Source organism: Filicampus tigris, chromosome 3 (genome assembly GCF_054856515.1).
Source record: "Filicampus tigris isolate MCC_2025a chromosome 3, RoL_Ftig_1.0, whole genome shotgun sequence".
NCBI classification, from domain to species: Eukaryota; Metazoa; Chordata; class Actinopteri; order Syngnathiformes; family Syngnathidae; genus Filicampus; species Filicampus tigris.
The window spans coordinates 14,278,405-14,306,178 of record NC_141219.1 but is presented as its reverse complement, the minus strand read 5'-3'; the positions used below and the strand labels follow the sequence as shown (position 1 = coordinate 14,306,178).

Genomic DNA, 27,774 nt, shown 5'->3' with positions numbered 1-27,774 from the left:
TGTACTTATAAGTGTATGTGTGCGGGCCTGTGTCGGAGGAAGAGGAGGAAGAAGTGAGGCAATTTGATCAAAGTGTACCGTTAAATAGAGCTCCAGTAGGGTGGCCTATATGCATCAATGATTTCAAATGATGCAAGGCTCGAGACCAAACACATGAGGATTTTTTTTATATACAGTGGAACCTCGAGTTACGAATGCTCCATTTTATGTACAATTCGAGTTACGTACAAAATGTTCATAGAAAAATTTGCTATCGTACTATTTTCGATTTAAAGAGAAAGAAAGGAATAAAATGCCATTAAAGCAGCAATGGGGAGGAAATCGACCTTAATAAAAAAATTTCACAACTCTTTTGATTAAACATTGACTTACAAGTAGATGAATGGGACTTTTGCCACGTACTTTGAGTCCTTTGTTCAAACTGCATACAATAATATTAAATATACTAGGAATAACACTTCTGGGTATGTTTTTTTATGAACACGGTGCTATTGCTGTACTGGACTTTAATATTAGTAATGATTGTGGTACTTGCAGAGGTAAGTATATTATTAGGTGGTATTTGGTGTAAAAAGTTTGAGAGCCATTGATTTAGGGAATTGGGACGCACGTATATTGTTTTTAGAATATAAATAGTTTTAAAAGCAATCTATTCATGGCTGTTCTCTACTACATACAATCGTTCATATTTTTGTACCAAATCTTACTAAACCCTAAAGTGTGTCCCATCACCTTCTTTACAAGTCAGGGTGAATCTGTAGTTAGCGAAACTAATGGTGTGGTGTAACACTTGTGTCGTCAAACGTGGCTTGATGGCTTGAGGCCTTCAACCAAGTGCAATTTTAATTCCTTGCCTTTCTTAATGAGTTGGTGTGGAGATAAAACTGGCAGCACTCAATAAATTACTTTTTTTTTGTCTTCAACTCTCTGATAGCTTATTTAGGGGGCACTAATCAATTGAAATCCTTTTGTTTCTTCCCCTGCACACCCACACACACACACACACACGCACACATACGAATACATTCATCCATTAATAAGTGGACGTCTAATTAAGACTCCAAAAATGAGGGAGTCACTTCTTTTATTTTATTGATAGCACCTACCATCATCTCTTGCCGCTATTTTGCATTTTAATGATCACTAATAAACTTTTATTGTTTTGTTAATTATAATACCAGCCTCCCACATAATAAGGAAACAGAAATTTTCTGCTGCATGGAGGCGACAGACAGTGGTAAAGTAGTGGCATGGGGAGGAAACAGATTGGATCCTCTGAGGTTGAACTCATTTTTTAAATATTACTGTATATAAATAACCAATTGGAAACCAAATGGTAAAACCTCAAGAAACAACTTTAGGGGGTCCACTGCATGTATTCATTCACAGTAATATTTCACTAAGTCTGGTTTAACATTCAAAGTTAAGTCTATGTTTCACATCGTGACACTTTCCTGAAATACAAAAAGTACCGTATTTGTTTTGTGTGTGTGTGTGTGTGTGTGTGTGCGCACGCATATATTATTGTGAGTGTGTGTCCGCGCCTATTTTAATGATGGTGTGCAGACTGGGCCATAGAGGTGCAAGGCCAGGGACGTGCATGATGGATCGTGGAGGCCGGTTGATAGCGCCATTACTCACTCACTCTCACACACACGGGCACGCACACGCATTCGTGCAGTTCACACCTGCCTGACACCTGTTCCCAGCGGGCGCCTGCCTGCCCCTGAGACGAGCCCCAAAATTAGTTCCCATGCCAGCAAATATTTTTTAAATTTTGCTAAAGAATATATTTACAACTGGCAGGGCAATCCTGTCTGTCCATCTATTCATTTGTCCACCTAAAATGCATCCTTCCATCCATTCATTTATCCATTGACACTACAGTGTATATAAAAAGTCTACACACCCCAGGTCAAGTGTGAGGCTTTTGTGATGTAAAAAAAAAAATGAGACCAAGATAAATAACTTCAAAACCTTTTCCACTATTAATGTGGCTTATGACCTATGCAACTTTATTGAATTCAAACTGAATTGAATTATAAACTTTTCAAGCAGGCAATTAAAAGTAAACGGAAATAACGTGGGTTAGTTTTAGGGGTAACTAGTCATTGCGCCTACAGGAAGTTGACATACACAGCAAAAAATGTGGAGTTGGCTTTTTTTTTATTCTTGTAGTATTGACTTTTTTCAACTTTCTTCCCTCATAATAAGACTTATTTATTTCTTTTTTAAATATGATTTTTTTTTAGCATAGTTTTGTTTGGTATAGTGATGTGCAGTACAATTTTGAAGAATACTGTACAGTGGTACCTCTACTTACGAACGTCTCTTCATACGGAATTTTCAAGTTACGAAACGCCTCAACAGGAAAATATTGCCTCTTGTTACGAAAGAAATTTCAGGATATGAAAGGTAAAAGTATGGACTGCTACTCGCAGTACGGGCTAATCGCAGCTCCAGAGTTTCTTGAACGCAACATACTCATAGCTGATCTGCCATTGGCTATTACCTAGCATCTTCCTGGCGTCCCATTGGCTAAGAGGGACCTCTACCGTATGTGTCTATGTGTGTAGATAGACAGGTAGATAGATAGATGGATGCAGCGTCCTCGTCATTCGCCCCTCGGGCCATGAGGTGAGGTGTTACGATAGTTTCACGTGGAACGAGGAAAAGAACAAAAGTAGAAAATCGTTTTTTTTTGTCCATACAAACAAAGCAAGAGATAATAGAAAAGTATGAAAAAGGGATGCGTTTGGTTGATCTCGCCAAAGAATATGACCGTAATGTGTCGACAGGCGCCACGTTATTAAATCAGTTCTTTACAAAACCCCAAGCAAAAAACACTTCTGAGCAAGAACATGAACCAAAGAAGGCAAAAAGCGATGAGGATTGCAATTAAAAGGTAAAGGACCATCATTTTTATCCTTTACTCTATTCTTAGTTTTTTACATTATGCACAACTCTCATTTATTACGCAATAATCTAATCGTAACATGTATTTGTTACATGTTTTGATACATGTTTATGCTTTATAAAACATGTCTGAATATTGGGGGGCTTGGAACGTATTGAGGCATTCACACGGAAAACACGTCTCTACAGTACTTACAAAATTTTCTACTTAAGAAATTTCTTATGGGACCAATTAATTTCGTAAGTAGAGGTACCACTGTACATGCAATTGTACTACTTTGGAAAGGAGTGATTGAAATGTTGAGTAAGGAAACATGGAAAGTCTCTTCAGCAGTTTCGGGGAGCCATAGTGTGGGTTTGTTTTTGTTGTGTTGGTGTTTTTATTTGGGATAACAGCGGACTGAATTAGATCATTTCTGCTTCCACCCTCTCCATTTTGAACTCAGGTTGTAATTTAGTTTTATGTTTTGTTTGTCTTGTTGGTTGATATTGTTCGGAACATTCCACTGCAATCAACTAAAAAAACAAAACAATCAATATCATTAAGAAGTAGAACTGTGTCTTGTGGATCACTAGCTCGGAGGATGAAAGATGAGAGATCAAGGTGGCAAGAAAGGAAACAAAAGAATATTTACAACCAAGAGTCAGGCCCAAATGTACAGAACATGTCCACGTGGACAGCAAGTAGCCAGGCAGAAGGACAGCCAGCTTATGTTCAATGTAAGAACTGGCGAGTACGGCAAGGATCACCTGGGGACACACAGCAGCCATATGTTGAAGCTTTGTCTCGTCCTACAAAACTCAGCCTGCCCTTCATGTGATTTGTCAAAGGGCCGTGCGCGGTGACAGGTGCGCGCTTGCAGCAGGGCCCGAGACGCGCCGGGGTCGAAACATGGAGGAGTGTGTGTTGTTTAGCAAGAAAAAGAAACACAGAAGGGAGCTTTCCAAGCAAGGTGCCTCTGGGCTTTTTTTTCTTCCTCTGCTCCCATTCTCCTCTCCTGTCCCGCCTCCCTGGTCCCAATGCAGTCCCCCAACCCCCTTCACTCCACTCGCACCCCTCTAACTGTGTCCTCCTGTGCAGGGGGTTGGGGCGCTGAACAGATTATGGCATAATTAAGGCGCTAAAGCAGCACATTATCCACCTGGTGGCTTAGGGGTGGCTAGCTCCGCGGCTAGGCTAATCAGTGTGTGTGTGTGAATGAGTGTGTGTGTGCTTGCGTATGTTGGGCATGAGCGTGTGTGTGTGTAATTACCCACGTTTGCATGTATGTGTGTGTATGCAGCGGGCGGCATGGAGGCCCATCTCACCTGATTAAGGCCTCTTAGAGGGATGTGTTAAAAGCATTAGGTGAGGACAGGAATGTAATTCGTCATGTTTAAAGGCTGGAAATTGAATCAGGGATTAAGAGGCAGCCAAATGAGCACACACACACGCGCACACACACACACACGCACAGAGTAGACGTACTGTACGGAAGTCATAGCACTCTCGTTCTGTCTTCATCTTGTATCTCTGTTTGTCCATCCGTGCAGCTGCGAGACAACACAGCGCCCTCTATTCCTCTCACGCCCTCTTGCCACTGTCCTCTAAGTGCCTGAATTGAAAATAATTGTGCAGACAATGCAATCAAAAGAGGAGCGGGACAATATACTTGGAAGAGACGCCGGTATTATTAGGTTGGGGAGACTACTAAGTGTATAGTGAAATACCTCAGAGAGTCATTTTACACCTTCAGACTTTATTAAAGCTAATGGGTTTATATAGACCTCCCTAAGGCTGGTCTATTCATTACTTGTAACCATTAGGAAGTATTACACACACACAGACACACGCACACACACACATGCACACAACAAAGTCAGGGTGGCCGGCGGCGAGACAGGATGAGATCATGAGAGTGCGTCTTAAAAACACTCTAAAGTTAAATGGTACTAGATGAGGCTAAATAAGTGTGTTGAAAATGAATGGAAACGAGATCACATTCAAGGACTTACAGATGTATGGAAAATAGCTAACCCACACACACACACACACATATATATATATATATATATATATATATATATATATATATATATATATATATATATATCAATTTCAAATGAAAAATATTACTTGGAGTTTTTAAGGAATGTTTTAGCATTTATTGACTTTTCTTCAATGGTTGTTATTATTATTAGATGCATTTTGCTTTAACATAATTCTTCGCCCCCAAAATTATTTTCAATATGTGTGAAATATGTCTGCTTTATGTGCAGAATACAGCAGTGTAATAGTGCACAGTAAAACATTCTAAACTTCAAAGAAAAATCTGATTTTTATTGTATACATTATCAAGGGCACAGTTTTTATTTTTCACGTCATTGATTTTCCACATGCAGTCTGTGAAGGACTCATTGATTCTAACATGGCAGACTCAGAGTGCATATTTTCCTTGCTGTAGTGTCCTTGAGCAAAGCACTGCACTCCCAGCATGGGGCCCCTTTTATAACGAACCTCTTGTGCAGTGAACGCATGCCATTAAGTTTCAAATGCAAATTTATCTCTGAAGTGTGCGCCAGCTCTTTGTGCCTCCGACAGGAATTTTACTTATATCATTTGTGACTGAAAAAAACTATGCTTTACCTTCTCCAAAAAAAAAAAAGAAGTAAAGTAACATTTTCTCCTTCCTCTTAATACAACGGCACCCACAAATATGTTTGACGTGTTATAGTTTATAGTGAGAGTAAAATTGAATTTCGAGATGCTGAGTCATCATCAAGGGTACTTTTTTTTTTATAATACAGTAAGCCTATGTGAAGGGTGGGACATGTGCTCATGTACATGCATCAATTAAATTAAAAATGTACTGCTAACATGTCGGCATTTGGTCCTGGACTGATTCATCTGACAAACTGAAACATAGCTTACATCTTTTGGATTTTTTTTTTTGTGAACCAAATGTGAACAATAATATGTTTTAGGAGCCATGTTTGATTTTGTAACAACATTTAATGGTGTGATTTACCCAGCACTTGTTCTATTGCAGTTTAAAAATAATCAACAGACATAAGTGCTAAGTGTACTTATTAAAATAACTTATACAGACAGACATATTTAGTTCTGTTTTTGTTTTTAGTTACGTTTATATTTGATAAAAATACAGTATTTCCAATAGTTAAATTTAAACACTCTGCCTTCTTTAAGATAAATAATTAATGTGCAAATTGTTTGGTATCTTTGCTAAATGTTTTATTTTTAGGTTGGAATAACATAAAGTGGCCACCAAAAGATCCAGATTTTAATGTATCTTTATTTAATACCTAAATCAATATGAATGTTGTCAATGTGAGCTAATTAATTGCAGGGAGCATCAAAATGTTTCATTTATAAACGCTGAATCATGTGCAAAAAACATCTTGTGTAACCTCTGTAAATATCTTCATTGCCATGTGTGGCTCGATGAGACAAAAACAAATCCATAAATAATAATTATGTAATACCTGTGTAATTATCATGTAATTATATGTAAAAATGCCACGCAGCTGCTTCATGTTACCGGGCTCATTACTCACCTGACCTTGACTATATTTGATCGTCACACGCAGTTCAATGTGACTAATACGCCACCTGGCCCGTATTTATCTCTTATTACAGCCTTTTATAGTCCAGCAAATTTTTATATTTTAAATGCTGCCTAATTAGTGCATTGTTACTACAAAGAGAACATTGCACGTATCTGCAGTTCCATGCAAACAAAATCCAATGTGCTCCATTTGCTTGCACGTGCATAAAATCAACTTTATTTTGTGCATAGATTAATTGCATCACTTTGTCCATGTTGTTGTCATCATAACAAGAATCAAGAATGAGCCACTGTGCTACTCTTTGTTACTTCACTTGATGTGTGGCAGTGGCGGTGGTGCTGCTGGATGACTCTTGTCTGCCATGAGCTCAAAGACAAAGAAGGACGGTCATTAGATGGCTGTGTAGCATCAGGTACTCTACACCATCTTTCTGCCTCTGTTTTTCTGTTTCTCCCACACACACACACACACACACACACACACTGATTTCTTGTGCGCAGTGGAGGGCACTCTGCGCACAAATGCCTGATGTGATATGCTGGTATAGAGCGCCATCTACAGGTCATCATCGCTTTGTCTCCTGCACTTGCAGGTTTGAAAAACAAGACTCGGAAAACATACAGTAGACAGAAAGATATTTTTGAACTATAAAGTGGCCTGTGATTTTTTTTCAGAGTCACAAATAAAAACAGAACAGCAGATTGATGGCATTAAAAGACAAAAAATCTGTACAATGATGCTGACAAAAGCAGCAAATTCAATTCGTAGTGGATAAAATGGCTCCACAGAATGCGTATTTAGGTCCAACAGTTGAGGAATGAGTCTTTACTTTAAATCAAACAATCAAGATGATTAGAAATTGTGGTCAGGTCAATCACTTTAGAGCAATGTTTACCAACCTTTATTGAACCATGGACATATTTTGCATTAGAAAAAAATTCATGGCACGCTAGTTGAGACCTTCTGCCAACTAGTGGAATTTTTTCACTTTTTTAAAAACAGCATTTTTAAAGACAACATTTCCAGGCCAATTAAGTGAAATTGGATCATTTCACACGGCGCAGGTGAAAATCTCTCACAACACACAAATGTCCAGAGGTGGGCATTTTTTACTAAAGTGTGACGGTCCATCTTTCGTCCAAATTCTGGGTACCTGTCCGTCATCCGTCAATCCGTCATTTTTTTTCAAGCCGAACCAAAGTGTAATCATATGTCTGTCAGTTTGTCGTGTTATTTGAACCGCGCTTCCGTCAGTAAACATCAAAGGTCTGCCAGTCCGTCAATCGTCATTCCGGGGGGGGGAAAAAAGGTCCAACAGATGAAAAATCCATCCATCCATCCATTATCTGAAGCGATTTGATTAAAATGGTAAATGGAGTGCATCTCATCATACTGTGTCGGCTTGCTGCTCAAACAGCTTTACACTCACATACGTTTGATATTTCACATAGCCTACACTTATTTGCCAATCTATTGAACTATTAAGTGGGAGCCTGCTGCCGCTTTAACTCTTAAAAGTTGTTAAAGTTTTTCTTACCTTAACCAGAATCCCGTGTCATATCGCTGCCAAAGGTACAATCCTGGTGGATTAAAATTTTCCTAGTCCTTGTGCAAAATGAAATAAAGTAGCCATTACATAAAGGATTTTTTTTTCTTCAAATTCATCTTTTTCTTCTTCTTCTTCTGTCTTTTAGTGTTTGGTAAGCAACATTTGGTGCCACCTTCTGAAATGGAGTGTGAGCCTGCAAAATACCGTATCACAGTCCTAACCCTACTTTTTCCCAAAATAAAAAGAGAAATGCAAATTTGAACTCACAAGAACTTCTGTGTAAAACTGCCTCTGTTTTCAAAGCCATTTTATTACTTCTTAGCTCATTCTCTCTTTAGTGCATATCTCCACCTGCTGTACAGATACAGTCAATTCTGGGTCGCATTTCTGTCTGTTGTCAGCAAAACGGGCGTCCGTCAATAATGGACTGCGAGGTCCATTCGGACTTGACCAGGTTAGTGATGATTACACAGATACTTTTCAGGCCTTGCTGGTTACCTAAACGGTAAATGCCATGTTTTAAATGAAGTCTCCACTTTAGTCACATCTCGATTATTTTAGATCAAAAACATAAAAGATTCATCGTCATGCAAATATTTCTTGTTCCAACTGTATAGCTGTTCAAGCTTTCAGTCAAAAGTTGCTTTTGTTTATAATGAGTTGTGCATGAGTATGTGTGTTAAAGTTACTCAAAGCGTGCCTGCTTTAGCTTCTTTCTTGTTTTGCCAGCACTTGCCTGCAATATTTTTTTTAGCTTTTGAAAAAGTGATGAATGACTGTGCCCTATTCTATTCTTCATTTCTTGTGCATGCGTGTTCAGCATGTTCAAAGTCATAGTTTCCCAGGAGAAAGGTCAGTGCGCTGGTCAAAACTCACTGACCACTACTCAGGGATGTTAGTTTACTTTCTGAATGGTGTTTAATTTAATCAAGAAATTAGATTCTGAGGTCTCAATCTTAATACCTCTTACATTGTAATTGGTGGATGACGTCAAACAAAAGAAGTGTATTTTGGTTCTGAACTTTGTGGCGTCATGACAGAACCACTCCAAAAGTTAGGCAGTATTTCATATGAAAAGATGATATACACTTATGCTGCTTATACTGCAATTTCTTTTTCAAATTCCAATATGCAGGCAGGAAACATATTTTATTTTATTTTTTTGTCATATAAAGGTAGCATATATATATATATATATATATATATATATATATATATATATATATATATATATATATATATATATATATATAGTAATTAGAATTTAAAGCAGCAGAGAACAGTAAAATTTTCATGAAATTGCAATGAAAAGTATTCATTAATTTATTGCATGGACATCATCACATTACAACAGTATCAATATCTGATGATGTTGATGCATAAATACTAAAACCTGAACCATGTGAGATGACCACAATACGGGGATCAATATTTCCACAGTCCCACTGCTATTGACTATTACATTACTGTATGTGAAAATGAATTCTGTCTCACAGTAATGTGTAATGTTTGTTTTTTGGCTATTATATTCATATACTCTGTAAGTAAGTGCAAAGGAAATGTTTTAAACCGTTGAGGTAGAACTTTTGATATTTCTATATGAGGATCAAATTGCAAGTGTGGCCTGCCTGTGGGTCTATAGGCGCATACACACATGCAATATAATAGTGGAGTGTGTCAATTCCCTTCCCCGGCCGCTCACTGCCCCTGGAACAATTTCAATTTTAATAGCTTTTACTACTATGTAACTGAAGCACAGGAGACACGAAAGGGAAGGACACACACACACACACACTTTGAAGGGGAGAAGTGTAGGCCCCCTCGTTGAAAATAGAGCCATCAAAAAAATGAAGGCCGGCCCAGAGAGACAGGCAGATATAAGGACGGACAGACAGATCCCAGGAGCATCTTGTAATTATCCCCGTGGACAAGTTGCCTCTAGCAGGGCTCAGCAACGCATCCCCGACACACCCGCTCCCGCCACCCCATCTCCTTCTATTCCCCCTCCGTTCCCGCTGCTAACCCCGCGGTTTGCTAATTTCATCCCAGGGATTAGCCCCTGCTTACTTGTCTGTATTGTAATATTTCTTGGGGGGGTGAAATATGGCCTTCTTCTACTTATAATAGGACTTAGTGAGCTTGTGACCAAACATCCTCCCCCGTCCCCAAATGCAGGGTTAAACAAGGAGATGAGGAGAGAGGAAGTGGGCGGGAAGCGAGTGCGGAGAGGACGTGAAGGTGAATGTTATACCTGCAGGGCAACACAAGCTGTTTTCTTTATGCATAAAAGGAAAGCGGAGATGGAGGGAGAGGGGAAGGGCGGGGGGGACGTGTCATATATCCCCTGCTAGTCTCTTGTTTAACTCTCTTTCATGCCTTGTTTGTTTTAAAAGAGACCTATTTTGGGTTTTTTTTCACATTTTAAAACAGTCCAAAGGTGTTAAATAACAACTCTGACATGCTTCAAATCAACCCAAACATACTTTCAAGAATAAGAATAAGTTCCCAGCAGGCCCACTAGTTGAAACAAGGCATTCTGATTAATATTATGTTTGTGGAATAAGAGTTAAGCAGCAAAATCCACTCATTTTTAGCCATCTCAGGGGGCAGCCATTTTGTCATTTCTGTCGACTGATAATGACATCACAACTACCCAGGGTTCATGTAACGACCAATCACGGCTCAGCTTCAGACAACAGGTCAGCCTGTTTTAAAGTATTTTTTTTTAGTTTACTCCTGTTCCCCAGCACTTGGGTCCTCAAACACCACGAAAACCGGTTTGTGACAGTAATACAAAGAGCAAGGTGTCCATGGTTTACATTTTTTTTTTTTTTTTTTTTTTTTTTTAGGATTTTGTACAAGAAATGCACTGTCATTAGTAAAAGTCCACTGTGTTTGTGCTTAAAATTGGTTAAATTAATGGAATATACCTGACAAATCCACCCACCCGTTCATTTTCTATGGATCGTGGATCGTGAAAACTATCCCAGCTGACTTTGATCAAGAAGTATGATAAACACTGAATTGTTCACCTGCAAATCACAGGGTACATACATTAGATAAACAACCATTCAAACGCCTCTGGTCAATTTAGTCTTTAATGAACCTAGCATGCATGTAAGCAGCAATAACATAACAATTAACAAATCCCCTAACCCTTCCCGATCCCACCCGATGCCTTGTTCAAATGACCTCATTGACTGGTAATCATTCCTGCATGTCATTAGCCTAAAGCATACTTGCCATAGTCTAAATGATTGAGGCAATTACGCTCTTAATAAAGTATTGTCTGCCTTTTACCGTGCATCAAAAATAGATAATTTAATACGTTTTTGTAGTATTTTTTATAGAGAATTGTAATTTTATAAGTACAGGCACCCAAATTCCTTCTTATAAGATCATCCTGCAGTTATTAATTAATTCAGGTGCGATAACAAGCCTTCAAATGTGTTTTTAATACAGTGTCAGTGGTGCTAGCGACAGTGCACTCATTGGAAAAAGTAGCTACCTATGCAAAATCCAATGAATTCTGTGGTTGTATGTCAAAAACATTGCCTTCATAAATAAAATCATGCTAATTATAATTGACACTCTCAGTGAAGTAAAGTCAACAAAGTTTGATTTTGAGGTTACTGAATGTTGTGGCCTATGAATGACAGTGTGTCTCTGGATGTTGCAGGTTGTGCGTGTGTCCATGTACAAAATGACCTGCAGCCTGGTGTCTGTCTCACCGTTTCCTCTCCATCACTCCAGCCTCTCATTAGAGCCACACAAGCCCGGCCTGTCACGTAATTAAAGGCAAAGTTATAAATGACCAGCAGGCCAAAAGCCATATTTCACAGGTGGCCGCATATTTATTTATAATTTTTCACCTTTTAAATGTGTTTTTTATGCAAATGAGTACCAGGACACTTTTCAATTAACTTTGGGGGGCAGTCCCGCTATAAGCACCACAGAAGCTTGTTATTAAAAATAGAGAATTTTTGTTATCCACCATAAATTATTCCTGTGTGTCAAATAAATTGTTTGAGGTAATATATGTTGCTGTATTCGGGGCTCTATTTTTCCTCACTTAACTACTTGCCGATTGCTTTTTTTGTAACTAATGCACCACCGTGTTCATTCTCTGGTGGTTAAATACTGCACACGTTGCACCCCCACACTTTTTTTAAATTTTTTTTATCACTGTCTCTCTCTCCGACAAGTGCACGCCTTTACACACACGTGCACTCAGACAGCAGGGCAGTTTAATGGGATATTACATGCGCAATTGGCAGCCAGGTAGTCAGATATGGTCCTTATATGGCGACAGACTGAAAGTATCCCCCTCATTTTCTCCCTAATTGAACCACAGAAAGAAAGCAAAGACTCAGCTGCAATATCACCCCAAGGGAGGCGCAATATAGTAACAGATCTGACTCAACTCTCTACTTCAGTGGTTCTCAAACTTTTTACCCCGAATACCACCTCCAAAAATTAATTTCTTCAATAAAAGCACGATACAGAGCACGAGCATGTTCGATACAAAATCAGTTTTCATTGAATTTAGCCAAAGTAGGTTCAACAAATTAATAAATAAAAAATACAATACGCGTGACCACAGGGCAATGGCAAAGTCTAAAGTAACATGCAAGTAAATGAAAGACTCACTCGGGCTCTCCCCTCGTCTCTGAAACACACATGGGGTACAGGCGCAGCATTAGACACGGAAGCATGGATTGGATGGCAACAGGCTGGCTACTTATGAAATGCTGAATGTTTTTTTAACTTTATGAATGAATCAGAAATATATTTTAAATGTAAAGTGCAATGCTGGATTGTCTAAATCGGAGCTACACAAATTTCTGACAGAGCTATATCACACCCTAGCCATGGCGTAGCGCCATGCCTGATGGAAGGCAAATGTATTGTACTTCATTCACTCATTCACTGCCATTGACGTATTTATTTGTCTTTTCACAGTCGAGCCATTCAATCCCAAGAATTTATTTATATTTTTTTCAATTTTTTTCAAACGTGAGGGTAAAAAAGGGTCTGAAAATGTCTGGCAGTGAATGAGTTACAAGTTAAATACAACTGAACTTTACTGAACATATGCAACATACTGGATTTTAAAAACGTTTTAATATACTGTAACATCACATTTAAATCCACACATTTAATACTGAAACATATTACATATACTTACATTTCAGTGATATTTATAGTAAGAATAAAGTTAGGTAGCAGAGATGTGAAACTGAAGACTATATGGGCAAGCAGACTAGAGGTCAGTGGTGTTTTCCTCTTGATAGAATTGTTGTAGTACCAACCCCTTCAGAAGGCTACATAGCATGAAAACTACACAGTGATTGTCTTTTCATTTCTATTCCATAAATCACAGAGATAACAAAAATGCAGTCAATTGCCAACTATAATTGCACTCATTAGTGCAGACCTCCGCCAAGGTTGAAAATCTCTATCAATATGACATTTCCAGCTACTGCCTCTGAGTGTAATTACTAGTGCACATAAGAAATAAATGTTATGTTGAACGTGTAATACTCTACTAAATTACTTTATAATACCATAAAAGTACTTCCATATGTAGTTTATATGTTCCCCCCCACATTCTAAAAACATGCATTGCAGGTTGATTTAAAGACTCTAAATTGTCCATAGATGTGAATGTGAGTGTGGTTGATTGTTGCTTGTCTATACAGTACAGTATGTGTCCTATGAGAGGCAGAGATAGGCATTCCGTCCCAGGGACGGAACAGCCAGTCCGCCCGTTCCGGATGGACGTCCATTTTGGGGAGGGAGGACGGAAGACGAGAAGTTTTTTAAAAAGTACGGACTAAGCTAGGACGGGAGTGGGTTTTCGTCTGTGCCTGTAATCATCCCTAACAGGGTCAAGTACCGATTGATGTGTTGTGTTGGATTATTTTAAAAAGAAAGACCACTGTTCTTTTCTGCGATACCACAGAGCCTAATTTAACTGCCTCCACAAAACTGTAGAGTCTTTTTTTTTTTCTTTTTCATGTGCGTTCCCTGCAGTAACATTGTACTCACAGGCATAGTCTGCCCTCTAGTGGTTCAACACATGTAACACCATGAATTACGCCACAGGACACCCATTTCACCGACAAGGAAAAAGGTGGATAGCAATTTTGTTTTGTTACCTGTTAACAATTACATACCTTATCCCATTTTGCATGAGAAATACTGTATGTCCTTGTCATCTCTGGAGCATAAAAATATCTCCAAACTGTCCAGCACTGTTGCCGCCAGGAATGGACTGACAAAATGTAAGGACAGAAGCACTTTGAAAGGATGAGAATGGACGGGGTTGGATGACATTATTTTTATGAATAAGTACGGAGGAACAATGACGGAAGGGTGCCTAGGTCGCGGACGGAGGACGGAACATAGGGTAAAGTGCCAATCTCTGGCGATAGGCTTGCAACCAGTCCAGGGTGTATCCCACTTCTTGTCCAAAGTAGCTGCGATTGGCTCCAGCTAGAGCACAAGTGCTATAGAAAATGGATGGATGATGTTGTTTAATATGTAGAAGATGGTCATAAATCATGGTCTGCTGAGTACGGAAAGTTCTTGGGACATTTGCTGGACCCAGTGCAAGGTCATGAGGTTTTATCGATAAGAAATAGCAGAATTTGTCACCGAGTTGTTGCTGGGCAGAATTCATGGAGTGCAGTCATATGTGTCCCACAGTCCACTGAAAAATGTGCCATAATGCAAGCCCACTATACGCATTCGAATAGCATTTTGGAGCTCGTAAACAGAGATTATGAGATGAGATGTTAATTCATACACAATAATTCCACAACTGCCTTAGTCCTCTGTATTAAATGTAAAACAACTGTTAACCAGAAAGAAAAACAGCACCATCTGGTGGGGAAATGTCCCATCACAAGCTCGCATGTAGCATTTTTTCAAATGTGCATGCATGTGTTCAAATGTGTGCGGGTGTGCGTGCATGTGCGTGCGGGTGTGTGTGTGTGTGTGTGTATTGTGTGCAGCTGTGCCCTCTCCCTGGTGCGTAAAAAACATCCATTAATTGAATTCCCTCTAATTTTCCACCGTCAGCTTCGCCTTGCAAAGCGAAACGCCCGCCTGCCACGCGTGCCACGCCACACTTCAGGTGTGCTGGATAATGGAGGATGACATTTGTGTCCCATCATGCCTCGGGGGCAACATGTGATACATGGCTTCCTTCTATGAAGGTTAAACTCGGCTCACCTGCCTTTGGCGTTTCATTAGCCACTTGTTAAATACTCTTTTGGTAATAAAATGATTAAAGGTTTTATTGCTTCCCTCAAATGAGGCCTTTTTTCAAATGGGAGTAATGACTTTGGGTATGCGTGTAATGTATGTGAGTGGCTGTTGTGCATGAGTGTGTATATGTGTGTGCAGACAAGTGCAAGTCCAGTGTGTAAAAGTATAATGATAGTGACAGACTTTACAATAAAGCCACCATTACTTTCAGCCAAACGGCCTGTGCCGTCATTATGTCTAAAGCAGTCATACCTTTCCTTTCACATTCAAATAGACACATTTTACAAATGTGGCATCATCTGTGTCCTCGAGCAAAGTGAAGTATTTATACTCAAATGAATGGGCCTGACTACTTTTTACATCCTGAGTTAAGCACTGTGGCTATATCAACGGGACATAAAATATTATATTCGAGCCATTAAGCGGAACTACAAGCCTTGCCTTGGCCAGTATGGCTCCTCAGCGACTTAGCAAATCATCATACCTGGTATCATCTTGTCTGTAAAAGCAGCTGTAAAGGGCTTTGAATAACTGTTCTCCAAAACCCAATAAAGCACTTTTCACGCAGTTTGATTCAGGACAGAGGGATGGATCATGGGAAGTGAACATCTATCTTTATTTACAGTAGGAAATTCATTTCGAATACAGGGTTATGGTTCAATTGAAATATTAGTGGTGGCATTCTCATTATTCTGATGGTGGTTTTCCTGTTCTTTGTAGTGCAAAAAAAGTCTCACCTCTAAACATAATTTCCATTGTACCTCAGTGAATATCTGCAGATAATTGATGCCCCGCCTTAAAAGTTTGTAATTGCCTATAGATTCCACAAGATGGTAGCAACGCACTACTTTTGTCTAAATGGAACTCCTCAACTCACTTCAACATAGTTTCTTGTGACCATAATGCCACAATATGGTGGAAAAGCCCTACTTTTTACTACGTAAAACTCCTCAACTCACCTCAACATACTTCCATGGCACCAAGATGCCACAAAATGGCCTTCGCGCAAATGTAGCAAAAAGGTGAGTTTGTCAGCAAATAACAGAGGATAGGTTTCTAAAACATTCACAAATAGGTGACACTAAAACAGGGGTATGCTATATATTCTTCTATGCTTCTCATCTTATTCTCTAACACCCATTACCGAAGTTGAAAAAAGGCATAAAAAGTAAAAGAAAAAGCAACTCCTGTGGAGTTGATGCTCAATGAACTGAAGTCTCATGAGGTACCTGTACTTTGATCTCAGCAGTGTCAATTTGGCAGTTTTGTGTGATTTTAGAGACAGAATTTTCCTGAAAATCTTGTTCAAATTCCAAATAGTATCTGACTTTTGAGCATACAGTACTGTATTGCAATTTCGAGTGTTTCTAATAGAGATGGGCATTCTGTCCCAGGGACGGAACGGTCTGTCCATCCGTCCTGGACGAACACCCATTTTGTGGATGGACGGAGGACAAGAAGCCTTTTAAAAAGTAAGCAAGGACTCAGGACTAAGCAAGGACAGAATTGGGTTTTCGTCCGTCCCTCTATTCATCCCTAACGGGTCAAGTACCGACTTAGGTGTTGTGTTGGGTTCTTTTAAAAAGCAAGACTACTGTTCTCTCCTGCGATACCACGGAGCCGCCGCCGATGGACGGGGTCGGAGGGCGATTATTTTTACGAATAAGGACGGAGGGACGATGACGGAAGGGTACCCAGCTAGTGGACGGAAGATGGAAAAAAAAGGGTAAAGTGCCCATCTCTGATTTCTTATTTCTAAAAGAGATTATTTGTATGGTGTCCAAGCAAAGAGGAACAAATATTCTGAATAAACATTTTCTGAGGTTTTAAAATGTAGGTTGGTAACCAATCCTCAGATCTTTTGTTCGTTAAATGAGTGGTTCAGCCACCCTCCGGTCAAAAAAGTCCAATCCCTGTGATATATGATGACAGTCCACTCATCTCTGCTCCACTGGACCTCGTCCAACACCTGTTCTCCCATTAGGGGATGCTGTGTTGGAGTGGCAAGGCTACGTCACTGCACAGATTGGTAGCTGTGACCAGTTTGGGCAGCGGAGAGGATGAAGTATGAGGGTCCCTCCTATGAAATGTAAACCCTAAACGGGAGGGAGGGTCTCTGAGGAAACAAATGTCTCTGTGGGAAAATATTTCAGCATTACATGCTGTATGCATCAATGACTGAATGCATAATAATTGTAGATAGATTAACAATTTCATCCTCTGGACGTCTGATGCATTATTCAGTTCCTCGTATTTGTAAATATACATGCTAATCCCATTTTTTTTCTCTATAATAGTCAACATTGTTTTATTAAAATGTAAAACCTTTAGACAGCGATGAGCAATTTAAAATCAGGGCTCCGAATGTGAACCAACCCCTCCTTTTAATCCCTGATTGCTTCAAAACCCAAGGTCACACATCCTGACATCTGAATTTTTCATCTGAATTTTGGTACAGATGTCAAAAATCATGACTTTCAAATCTTAAATGCTCCTTTGAAAGTCTGACTGATTTCCATCTTCAACTGTCGATGTGTATCAGTGGGTCCCACCTCTGATTTTAAACATGGGGGTTTGAGGATCAACTCCTGTGCTGGACCAATCTCAGTCTTGAAGTTTTTTGACTCAATTTTATAGCCACCGTTAAAAACTGGGCACACTGCTTGGAAGCCACACTCACTTTTGAAACCCTGTTTTGAAACACTGAATATTTTATATATGTTTTATATTTTTCAAATATTATAATATTTTGAAACCCGAGTTCACACATTCATACATTTGCATTTTTACTCAATTTTATAACCACTCTTAAAAAACAGGACCCTGAATGGTAGCCAAACCCTCCTTTGAATTGCTGACTGCTTTAAAACATGAGGTCACACATCCTGACAGCTGAATTTTTCAACTGAATTTGGGACAGCTGTCAGAAATCATCACCGCTTGGAGATCGCCTTTGAAATCTTTAACATTCCTTTGAAAGTCCTACTAATGAGGAACTGCAGCTCTATGTGGCTCAATGGGTTGCTCCCCTGACTTTGGATGGAGAGGCTTTGGGATCAATTCCTGTCCTGGCACAATCTCAGGACTGTACTCAATATTGTAGCCACTGTTTAGACAATAATTTACATTAAGGTATTCTTTTATCTGAGACATGGCTTGGTACAGATGCCCCAGTTGCTCTCACCGAGGCTTGCCCATCGAATTTTAACTTTTTATTTTCGACCAAGGATGGGAAAAGATGCATTTTTGGTGACCGTCGCGAGCGTCAGCTGCGTCCCATATTGTCCCCCAAAAGCATACTCCCTGTCCCACATCTGGTGAGTTTGGATCTGGTCACTCTAATTACGATACATGTTTGCACAAATCCTGGCAATTCAAGGCGTTCACATAATTTTTCTTTCACCTCCACGGACATGTAGGTACTCTGACCAGCGGAAATTAAAATGTTGTCTCCATTTTGTCCAGTAGAGGGCAAGATAAAGCCACGAATTCAGAATTGGAGACCAGGTGTTTGGGATATAATCATTTTATACATTAAATTGAACCAAAATGTTTGAGAACATGCAAATCGGTAAATTTAATCACAATTTAAGCAAGGGAGCGAACATATTGCATCTAACAGTCTTTTGGAGACGAATTCTTCTTTTGTCAGAACATTCATTTCTGAATCATCTTTTCTGTGGGAAGAATGTTTTTGTTGTTTTTGTTTGTTTGCGGAATACTTATAGAAAAATAAATTGTAGTCCATCTTCCTATAAGATTAATTTAACAGGTAAATTGTATGGCTCTTTATGTATGTTTCAGAAAGAAAGAAAGAAAAAAGAAAGAAAGCCAAGAAGAAGATGAAAGATGCAACTTGACATCTTGAGTGTTGGACCGTACCAATATGTGCTGCAAACGAGGGGGAGATCCTGTCGTTTCGCAGGGATCAAACCAAAAGTGATGACACGCGCGACCCTCAGTTTGTCTAGAGCCGGTGAGATGGAGACAGCTGGGTGAATTTACCGACCTTTCCTTACGAATTGTCACGAAATTGTTCCTGCCCGGTAACAAAGGTGAGTATTGTTTAATTGACATTTTCGTATTGTGTTCCCGTAGCACACATTTTGCCAACTTCTTCACTCAGAGGAGGAGGATGCTGTGTCTCAAAAATGTGTGTATTGAAGGGCATTTAATCTCAAACTCAACAATAATTTAGCCTGCAGTAGCCATTTCGTGTTTATTTTTACACGTTATACATAGAAGGTGGAAACATGGTTTTAGTTACTTTCTCCATACATATAGGTTTGCCCTTTTCTCCAAAATTAATACTTCCTGACAACTTTTATTTGAAAATACACATTTTACGATTCGTCAACTCATAGAATGGGTTTCACAACCAATATTTTTTGTCAGTTCATTAAAAATAATTGTAATTATTAACACATACAGATAATTTGAAGGTGTGACTGTTATAACATCAGTGTTGAATTGATGTGGGCAACGCATGGCTCATTGGACACATGGACTGTTCATTTCTTTTTGATTGAACTTTTTATGGAGATTTTCTTTTTTTCATGCAGCATTATGATTCACATTTTCTGAATTTTGGGGGGTACAATAAGATGGCCTCTTTTCTCTTTATCATATATATATATATATATATATATATATATATATATATATATATATATATATATATATATATATAAATTTTGATATTTTTGTTCCCATATATTGACCCTGCTTTGAAACAAGGGAGTAAAACAGTTGTCAACTTGTCAAATATATACAGTATGCTGTTGTTTTTGTTGTGGGGGTTTTTTTTCAAATATTTTAAATTCTTCTTATTTCTTCTAGTTTTGGAAACAATTATTTTAAAAATGAAAAATAAAAAAAACGTTTTTTTTTTAATGATCTATCATCCAACAGGTCACGATTGAGCCATCAATATGTAGGTGTAGCAAGGAAACAAAACAAAAAAACAGAGTTAATTAGAGTTTACTGATGAGTTTAATATATATATATATATATATATATATATATATATATATAAAATAAAATATTTTTGTACAATAAACAATTTTAGGTATTGCATTGATTGTACGTTCAGTCTTTTTTTTTTTTTTTAAACCTCTTCTTCGAATTGCCCGGCCCATCTGTCAGTTTTTTAAACAAAGTTGCTCTTAAGGCCAAACATTTGCCCACCCCTGTTATAGCATGTTAATATAATCCTCAAACAACCATCTATTGTTTAATGAACATTTTGTATTTGTGCTAGCTATGAAGCCATCAGGGTTTTGTTTGAAAAACATTTGCAAAGGCTGTGTGTGCGTGCGCATGCATGCACTCGTGCGTGTATGCGCGGCGCATTCATGTGCTGACACGTAAATAAACAGTGCTTGTTGTGAGTCATGATGACAGGGAAGGTACTGCATGTTGTGCATGTTCAAAATCCAGATTGTCTTGACGCTAGACAACACACGCTGCCCGAGAGTTACTGGAGAAAGAAAGCAAGGAATAATCATCTCAAGGACGCGTGCGGTATGCAGAGCAGGCAGAGCAAACAGAATCAGAATCATTTTTATTCGCCAAATATTTTAAACGTTAAAGGAGTTTGTCTCCGGTAGTTGGAGTCACTCTAGTACTTTTGATATGACACATTGAGGATATATTCATAAATTACTATACATAGTGGAGTAGTGGTACATACTGTTGCCTTTCATGCAGACGGCGTGGGTTTGATTCATAGCTAATGCCCCTGTAACCGGTCCCAACTCTTTTAAAAAAATGGTTGGTAGTAGGGTTTGAATCGATTATTTGACAAGTTGGCTTTACAGATCCGAATCGACGCTTAGAGCTTGAAGTTGACTACCGGTAATCACATCATCACAATCATTGACTAAGCAGCGAAATGTTCAACTAAAAGGTGACAACAACGTGAAGCTCCATTTTTGACGGCAAAATGTTGTAGCACAGTCACTTGCAAGCTATGCAACTTTATCCTCAAATACAGAAAAACACAACTGAAATAGAAACAGTAAAACAGAAATGCTGAAATTTTTTGGAGCTTGGCTACATTGTCCCATCTTAGAACATGCTATGCTATGAAACATGAGATGAAACTGGTGCAAGCATAATGGTGGATCCTATTTTTTTTTAAATTATCATTATTTATTTATTTCTATGCTGGTATGTCTTTACGTGAAACCGTCAGCTGGCGCAAAAAAGTTTGAGGACCACTGTACTGTGCTGAAAAAATATCAGCGATGTCATTGATTAATCGAATTTGATTCGAACTTTTCTCACATTATAGTCCACTACAAAAAACTCTAGTCATTCAACCCCTAACTGTGGCATCCCTGATAGGACAAGCTGCAAGTTGCAACAATAAACACCAAAAAATAAAGTTTGCAATAATACTGAATCACCCCGATAATAATACACTACTAATGGCACGGCATAGATGTGCAATTTTCTAAAGTGTCACTGTGAAATTTCAAAGTCAACTGTTTAAGAAGTTATATGGCAAGGGGAAAGAAGCTAGTGGAATGTGTGCCAGTTTTGGCGTGCATTGTTCTGTATCGTCGATTCATCTCACTGCCGATGACGTCATCATGTGTTCACACGTGGACGTTTCATTGTGCGGCCTGCTGTGTGTGTTTGTTTGAGGGGTGTTGACCCGTCAGTTCGCCAGTTGGCCATCCTTCTGCCATCGATCCAACGTCGGTTGAGCAAACTGAATGAGAGAATTTCGTCGGGGTCATAGGTCAGTGCTGGGCATGGATTGGAGGGTCAGTTTGGGTGCGACATCGCTTTGCATGTGTTTGGGCCGTGGATCCGCATGCAAAGTGGCTGCTGCTGTTCTTGCTACACTGACCAGATGAAACTGTTCGTACGTGCTGTAGCACATACACGCACTGTGGTTTTCATGCATACATAACTGTGTGTGCGTGTGTGTGCGTGTGCTTGTGTATGTCTGGATTTGTATGTGTAACATGATCTGCTCTCCAAGCTGCCGGGGCGGAGGATGGACGCTGCAATCCAGCTTGTCAGACTGAAAAGATGTAAAGAATAGCATGGATGGTGTGCGCGTGTGAGTGTGTGTGTGTGTTCGGGGGCGTGGTGTGTGTCTGTGTGTGTGCGCGTATGCTCGCGGCTGGTATGTGGCCCTGGCTAATAGAGAAAGAGCCTGGGGTTCTTATCTGACCTCTCCTGGGGTGACCTTTCACCCCTATCCAAGACAAGCCCTTTGTGTCCACAGAGCTGAAGCCCACGAGAGAGCGTCTATGTGTGCGTGCACCCATTGGTGTGGGTGTGTGTGTGTGTGCGTGTCGCATCAAAGTCTTGCCTAAACATTGTTATCTCGACTGACCTTAGTGGTGATGAGACCTCGCTCACTGAAGCTTTTATATTCTCAGATGTTCTCGCCATAGAAATTTGGATATGTTAGCTGGAAGATGTTTATTTGTCAGTTGTGTATAACAATGAAAACGTGTCAATTTGGTGGATGATTGAGGAAAGAAAGCCAGTAAGTTGTTCCGAATAAAGTAAAAAAAAAAAAAAAAAAAAGAACTACTAAGTGTTGAAATGCTAAGCAGCCCGTGTCGGTGACATCCTGAAAGAAAGGGGGCTCCCGAGTTTAAAGGGGGTCCTAACTAGAGGTTTTGTATTTGGGTGCTTGAGTGTGGTGGTGGGAAGGCAGGGACCAAGAGGTCATAAAACACCACAATGGTGTCTCTCTCCCCAGGGTGAAAGAGAGACAGAAAGAGAAGAAGAGATGAGGAGGCGGGGGGCGAGGGGGATTTAGGGATGAAAGGATCTCCCACTTCCACGTCAGGGAGGGGGGCTGCTAAAAGGAAAGCTCAACTAAGGTTATGTGAAAGATTTAACCACGACACTATATATATATATATATATATATATATATATATACACCCATTTTTTTAAACGCAAACTTCAAATTGACATTTCACTTGTTTTGGCCTTTTATTGAAATGATCGATTCAGGAATCCACGAAAATGCAACATGATTAAAACGTTCACAACCATCGAGCATATAGAACAAATCTGTTTATCATTAGCCTAATAGTATCATTGCGGTGGTCATTTTGAACTCATTGTCAAAATATCAATAAAAAATACCAATGTGCTAAAAAATATATATATTTTCTCCATAGATTGTGAGTCATCCAGGTCACTGCAATCCGCAAAGGATTATTCTTGTTTTCCCCAAATTGTTCAAAAATGACTTACCCGTATTATGCTAATAGGCTCATACTTAATATGTTTTTTAAATCTTAAAGCAGCTTTCTGGCCACGCTGTGATATTGAAATATTTTCCTCTAATATTTTGGTAGGCTACTAATGCCAAGTGACATTTTGTCATTTGGATTGTTATGTTGATTGACTATTGGTCCCGGTTTTTGGTCAGGAGGACATTTCCCTGCTTTGATCCTGTGTCTCCCCGTGGTTGTAAACGTCAGTCTGCTGTTTGCCACAAGGCGTGATTACTTCCTCTCCTTCCTCTCTTCCATGTTATGACCGGCCTTTTCTGACATTCTCCCCTCTTGTCTCTCTACAAAGTGGTGCGAGGCAATGACGGTCTGCATTGTTTCTTTACATATGGAAGTGTGGAAGCAGAAGGGGGCTGTCGAAATGTGTGTTTCTCCGAAATAAATGCCAAAGCCAATAATATAAAAGTGGAAGCACATTCCGATCCACATTTACCACCAATTATATCCATTGAATTCAGAGTCATCCGGCCACTGATCACATTTTTTATTTATACCAGTTTATAACAATACAGTGGTAGCTCAGAATTTTCAAAAAATAATCAGTCACTTTGTCTTATTTTTAAGAAAGAAGAAGTGACACACGGATTCTCCACCACAAGCAAACTCATTCACATAAATACCAAGGATCTGACCGAATGATATCGTACTAATATGATATAGAAAATTTCAGACCTTCTTTTACCCTAATGTTTGAAAAATTTTGAAAAAAAATATAATTAAGTTCCTGGGATTGAATGGCTGGACTTTGAAAAGATAAATGAATACTGTATGTCAATGGCAGTGAATGAACTAATCGCAATCTTCAGACCTCACAAAAGCTCAGTTCAGTGAGCATCGAAGGGTTAAATGAACGTGGCATTTTTTTTTTCTGTTTGGACTTTGCGACAGACACAAGGATCAAATTTAAGATTTTAGGCTTTAAGAGAACGACTATTAGTAGCTACTAGCGCAAACTAAGGCATAAAGGGAATGTCAACTCAAACAATATTCTTCACTGTGTAAACATGGTCTTCTGATTACAACAACACTTAGAAACAGTAATCCATGCCTTCGTTATATCTCGGCTGGATTAATGTAATGCACTTTATTTTGGAGTCAGCCAGTTCTCCCTCATCATCTCCAGTTGGTCCAAAATGCTGCTACTTGCCTTTTAACTGGAGTTCGTATGAGGGAGCATATAACTCCAGTTCTGGCCTCGCTTCACTGGCAATCCATACATTTTAGAGTTAATTTTAAGATCCTTTTATTTGTCTTGAAATCTTTCAGTGGTTGCACACCACCTTACCTCTCTATGCTCCTCCACCTCTACGTACCTGCCTGGTGCCTCAAGTCAAGTCAGATGTTACTGGAGGTACCAAGGACTAAGCGGAGGCTCAGAGGGGAAGCAAGCTTCTTCCGTTGTCGGTCCCTCCCTTTGGAATGACTTTCCGATAGACCTTAGGCAAGCCCCCAGTGTCCATCTTTAAAACTATTAACGTTTTATTCTTTGGCTGTCAACTCATCTTAAGATTTGGCATTGGTTTATTGTTTCATTGTGTTTACTATTTCCATGTTATTAATTCATTGTTTTATTCTTTGGCTTTCAACTCATTTTAAGATTTGGCATTGGTTTATTGTTTCATTGTGTTAACTATTTCCATGTTATTAATTCATTGTTTTAACTGGCTTTGTTTTTCTGTCTGATAAGCGGCTCGGATAATGGATGTATGGATGATTTTTACTTTACCTTTCACTTTACACCTTGTTTGCTGCTGTGGTTGTTTTTAAAGTGCTCTATAAATGAAATTGAATCGGATTTTAACAGGGATTAAATTCACTAGTAGCTTGTTTGAAAAATACTCTCTACATATAGATACAGTCGTTAAATACAGCTTTCAAATCGCTAAATTGACAACAGTGCATGTACTTCGATAAACGATCTACTCTCTGTTCTCAGCCATGTGGTTAACCAAGGTTGATCGATCATGTCGGGTAGTCGCCCATCTTTTCTAGCTACTAGCATGAATTGTGTCATCACTATCAAAGACAGCGTGTGATTTCATGTTTTACATTACACTAGTGGGTAACCTCATTTTACACTCGCGTGACCGATGCGCAATGTGCATCTGCGACACAACGTTGCATATTGCCGACGTTTTGTACAGCCCTTGAATCCGATTAGATTTTGCGGTTGTTCCTGATAGTGTGTTCAGTGAGTGAATGTTTTGTTCCTTCTGTGAAACAATGCAGCAATGTTCGTCACTGTGGAGACGAACAGTTTGTCTTATTACAAAGTTCTTTGTGTTGTTCTTTCCCTCACGTTGTGTTAAATAGCTTCAGCTGAAAGGTTCTTGGTCAGAGTTGCATTTGGGAAGCGGCAGTGCTGCTATCTCATAGGCTGTAAACCACAAAAAGGTCATAAGTGGTTTGTTTATATATGTAGCTGACCTACAGGTCGCTGGGTCAGACAGTCATTATTTGTCTTAGTGGGTGTGTGCGGGCATATGCATGCATGGGCGTGCTTCCTTGGGTTGGTGTGTGAAATGGGGGTCGCCAGCATATGGGCAGAAGGGGGATTACGTCGGCGTTAGCATCCAACCTCGTTAATTGCCTCCAGGTTGACCCAGTTGGATCACCAGTAGGTCTACTGAACCTGCCGCTGTGTTCACAGTCAAATCATATGAAAAGTAACGATGATATACAGTATTACAGACAATTGTATTTATTCTGCACAAACACAAACACCGCTACAGTCATTTTTCTTGTTGGCATTCATTTAAGTGTGTAAGGTATTAAACCATGACAATAAACTGAATGAAGTTATTTACACTCCATGTGTGTGTTTGAGTTGAAGTGTCAGTTTAACAGGCCACATTTTGAGCGAGTGTTTTCTTCATTGAAGCTGTGGTCAACCAGGGAGAGCTGCGGGGAGAGAGAGTGAACGGGGAAAAACAAAGAGGGAGTAGCGTCTAGGTCAGGGTGTCCTTACTCTGTCAGTGCAGCTGATTTTATGGCATGCCGTCTGGACACATGCCTCCATTAGTGAGTGCTGTTAATGTGTATGTGAAGATGTGCCTCTGGAAGTTTCAGGCTGCTCTGTCTGTGCCTTTTAGCAATGTTTGCAACAGCCTATTTGTGTGTTTATTAGATTTTTTTTTTTTCCCGGAAACATAATGTCTTTTTACATCACCTTCTCCATTATTTTCCAGATGATATCAAATGATATTGAGGTGAATGATCTTGCTTCAAAACATGTTGCAACACATGTTATAGGATAATTTGATGCAGTCTTTCTTCATCCCTCCAGTCAGTTTAAATGTTACTGTAAGCTATTTGTCATCAGGGTCATGAATATGTTTCTACACAATTAAAAATCTTTGTTTCCAGTACTTTCTTCCAACAAATGAATAATTACATTTAAATATCAATTTTGATTTGTTTGGCACAGTTTGTACCCCGGATGCCCTTCGTGACACAACCTGTCTGCTTTCATCACCCTAATCTCAACTAATAACGTTTGGGAAACTGTAGTTAGGGCATGTCCTGGTTGATCATTCACCATCACTTCAGATGGAGGTAAAGCATTAAATTAAATTAGGGGGATTTAACATGTCGTGAGTAATTAATGACTTGACTGAGATGCGCACCAGACATTTATCCATAAACCCATGAAATTCACTGTCAAGTGTGACTGGTTATAAAAAAAAAAAGGTAAACACATAATGCAGACAAAGAGTTTTACAAATATTTGATGAATCTCCCCAACAAAAGCTTATTGTGTTTTCTCAGTACGCCAATGGGGAACTCCTATGCGGGCCAGCTGCGGACCACGCGCTTTGAGGAGGTCCTTCACAACTCTATTGAAGCATCACTGAGGTCCAACATTGTAGTGCCGCGGCCAGTTTTCTCCCAACTCTACCTGGAGGCAGAGCAGCCGTCGGCACATAATGGTGAGTTGTGTTGACGGTATGACACCCGCGTGCGTCATTCGCAATCTCTCAGAAACTGTGTGAATGCAAGCTAATCTTGCCTCGAACATACTAAAAGGCTGAAAAAAAGGAAATTACTTGAGGATCATAAGCCTCTTTTTGAATCAAAGCTTCCCTAAATAGCATGTGAAGATAACCCTTGTGCAGAAGTGGGCAGAGTAGCCAAAAACTGTACTCAAGCAAGAGTACTGTTGAAAATGTGTGTCTCTTCTAACTTGTGTCA

The 27,774-nt window shown here is 39.4% G+C and overlaps 1 protein-coding gene across 2 annotated transcripts in view; it reads left to right on the top strand.

The window, feature by feature from the left end:
- The first annotated feature begins 2,650 nt into the window (after window positions 1-2,650).
- The window catches only part of greb1 (growth regulating estrogen receptor binding 1), a 44,720-nt gene continuing 19,596 nt past the window's right edge, over window positions 2,651-27,774 (top strand). For both annotated transcript variants that reach the window (XM_086026493.1, XM_086026492.1), the window contains exons 1-3: window positions 2,651-2,905; window positions 19,112-19,362; window positions 27,352-27,512. In XM_086026493.1, coding sequence (XP_085882619.1) covers window positions 27,359-27,512 — 154 coding nt within the window. In that variant the 5' untranslated portion in view covers window positions 2,651-2,905; window positions 19,112-19,362; window positions 27,352-27,358. The remainder of the gene's footprint in view (window positions 2,906-19,111; window positions 19,363-27,351; window positions 27,513-27,774) is intronic.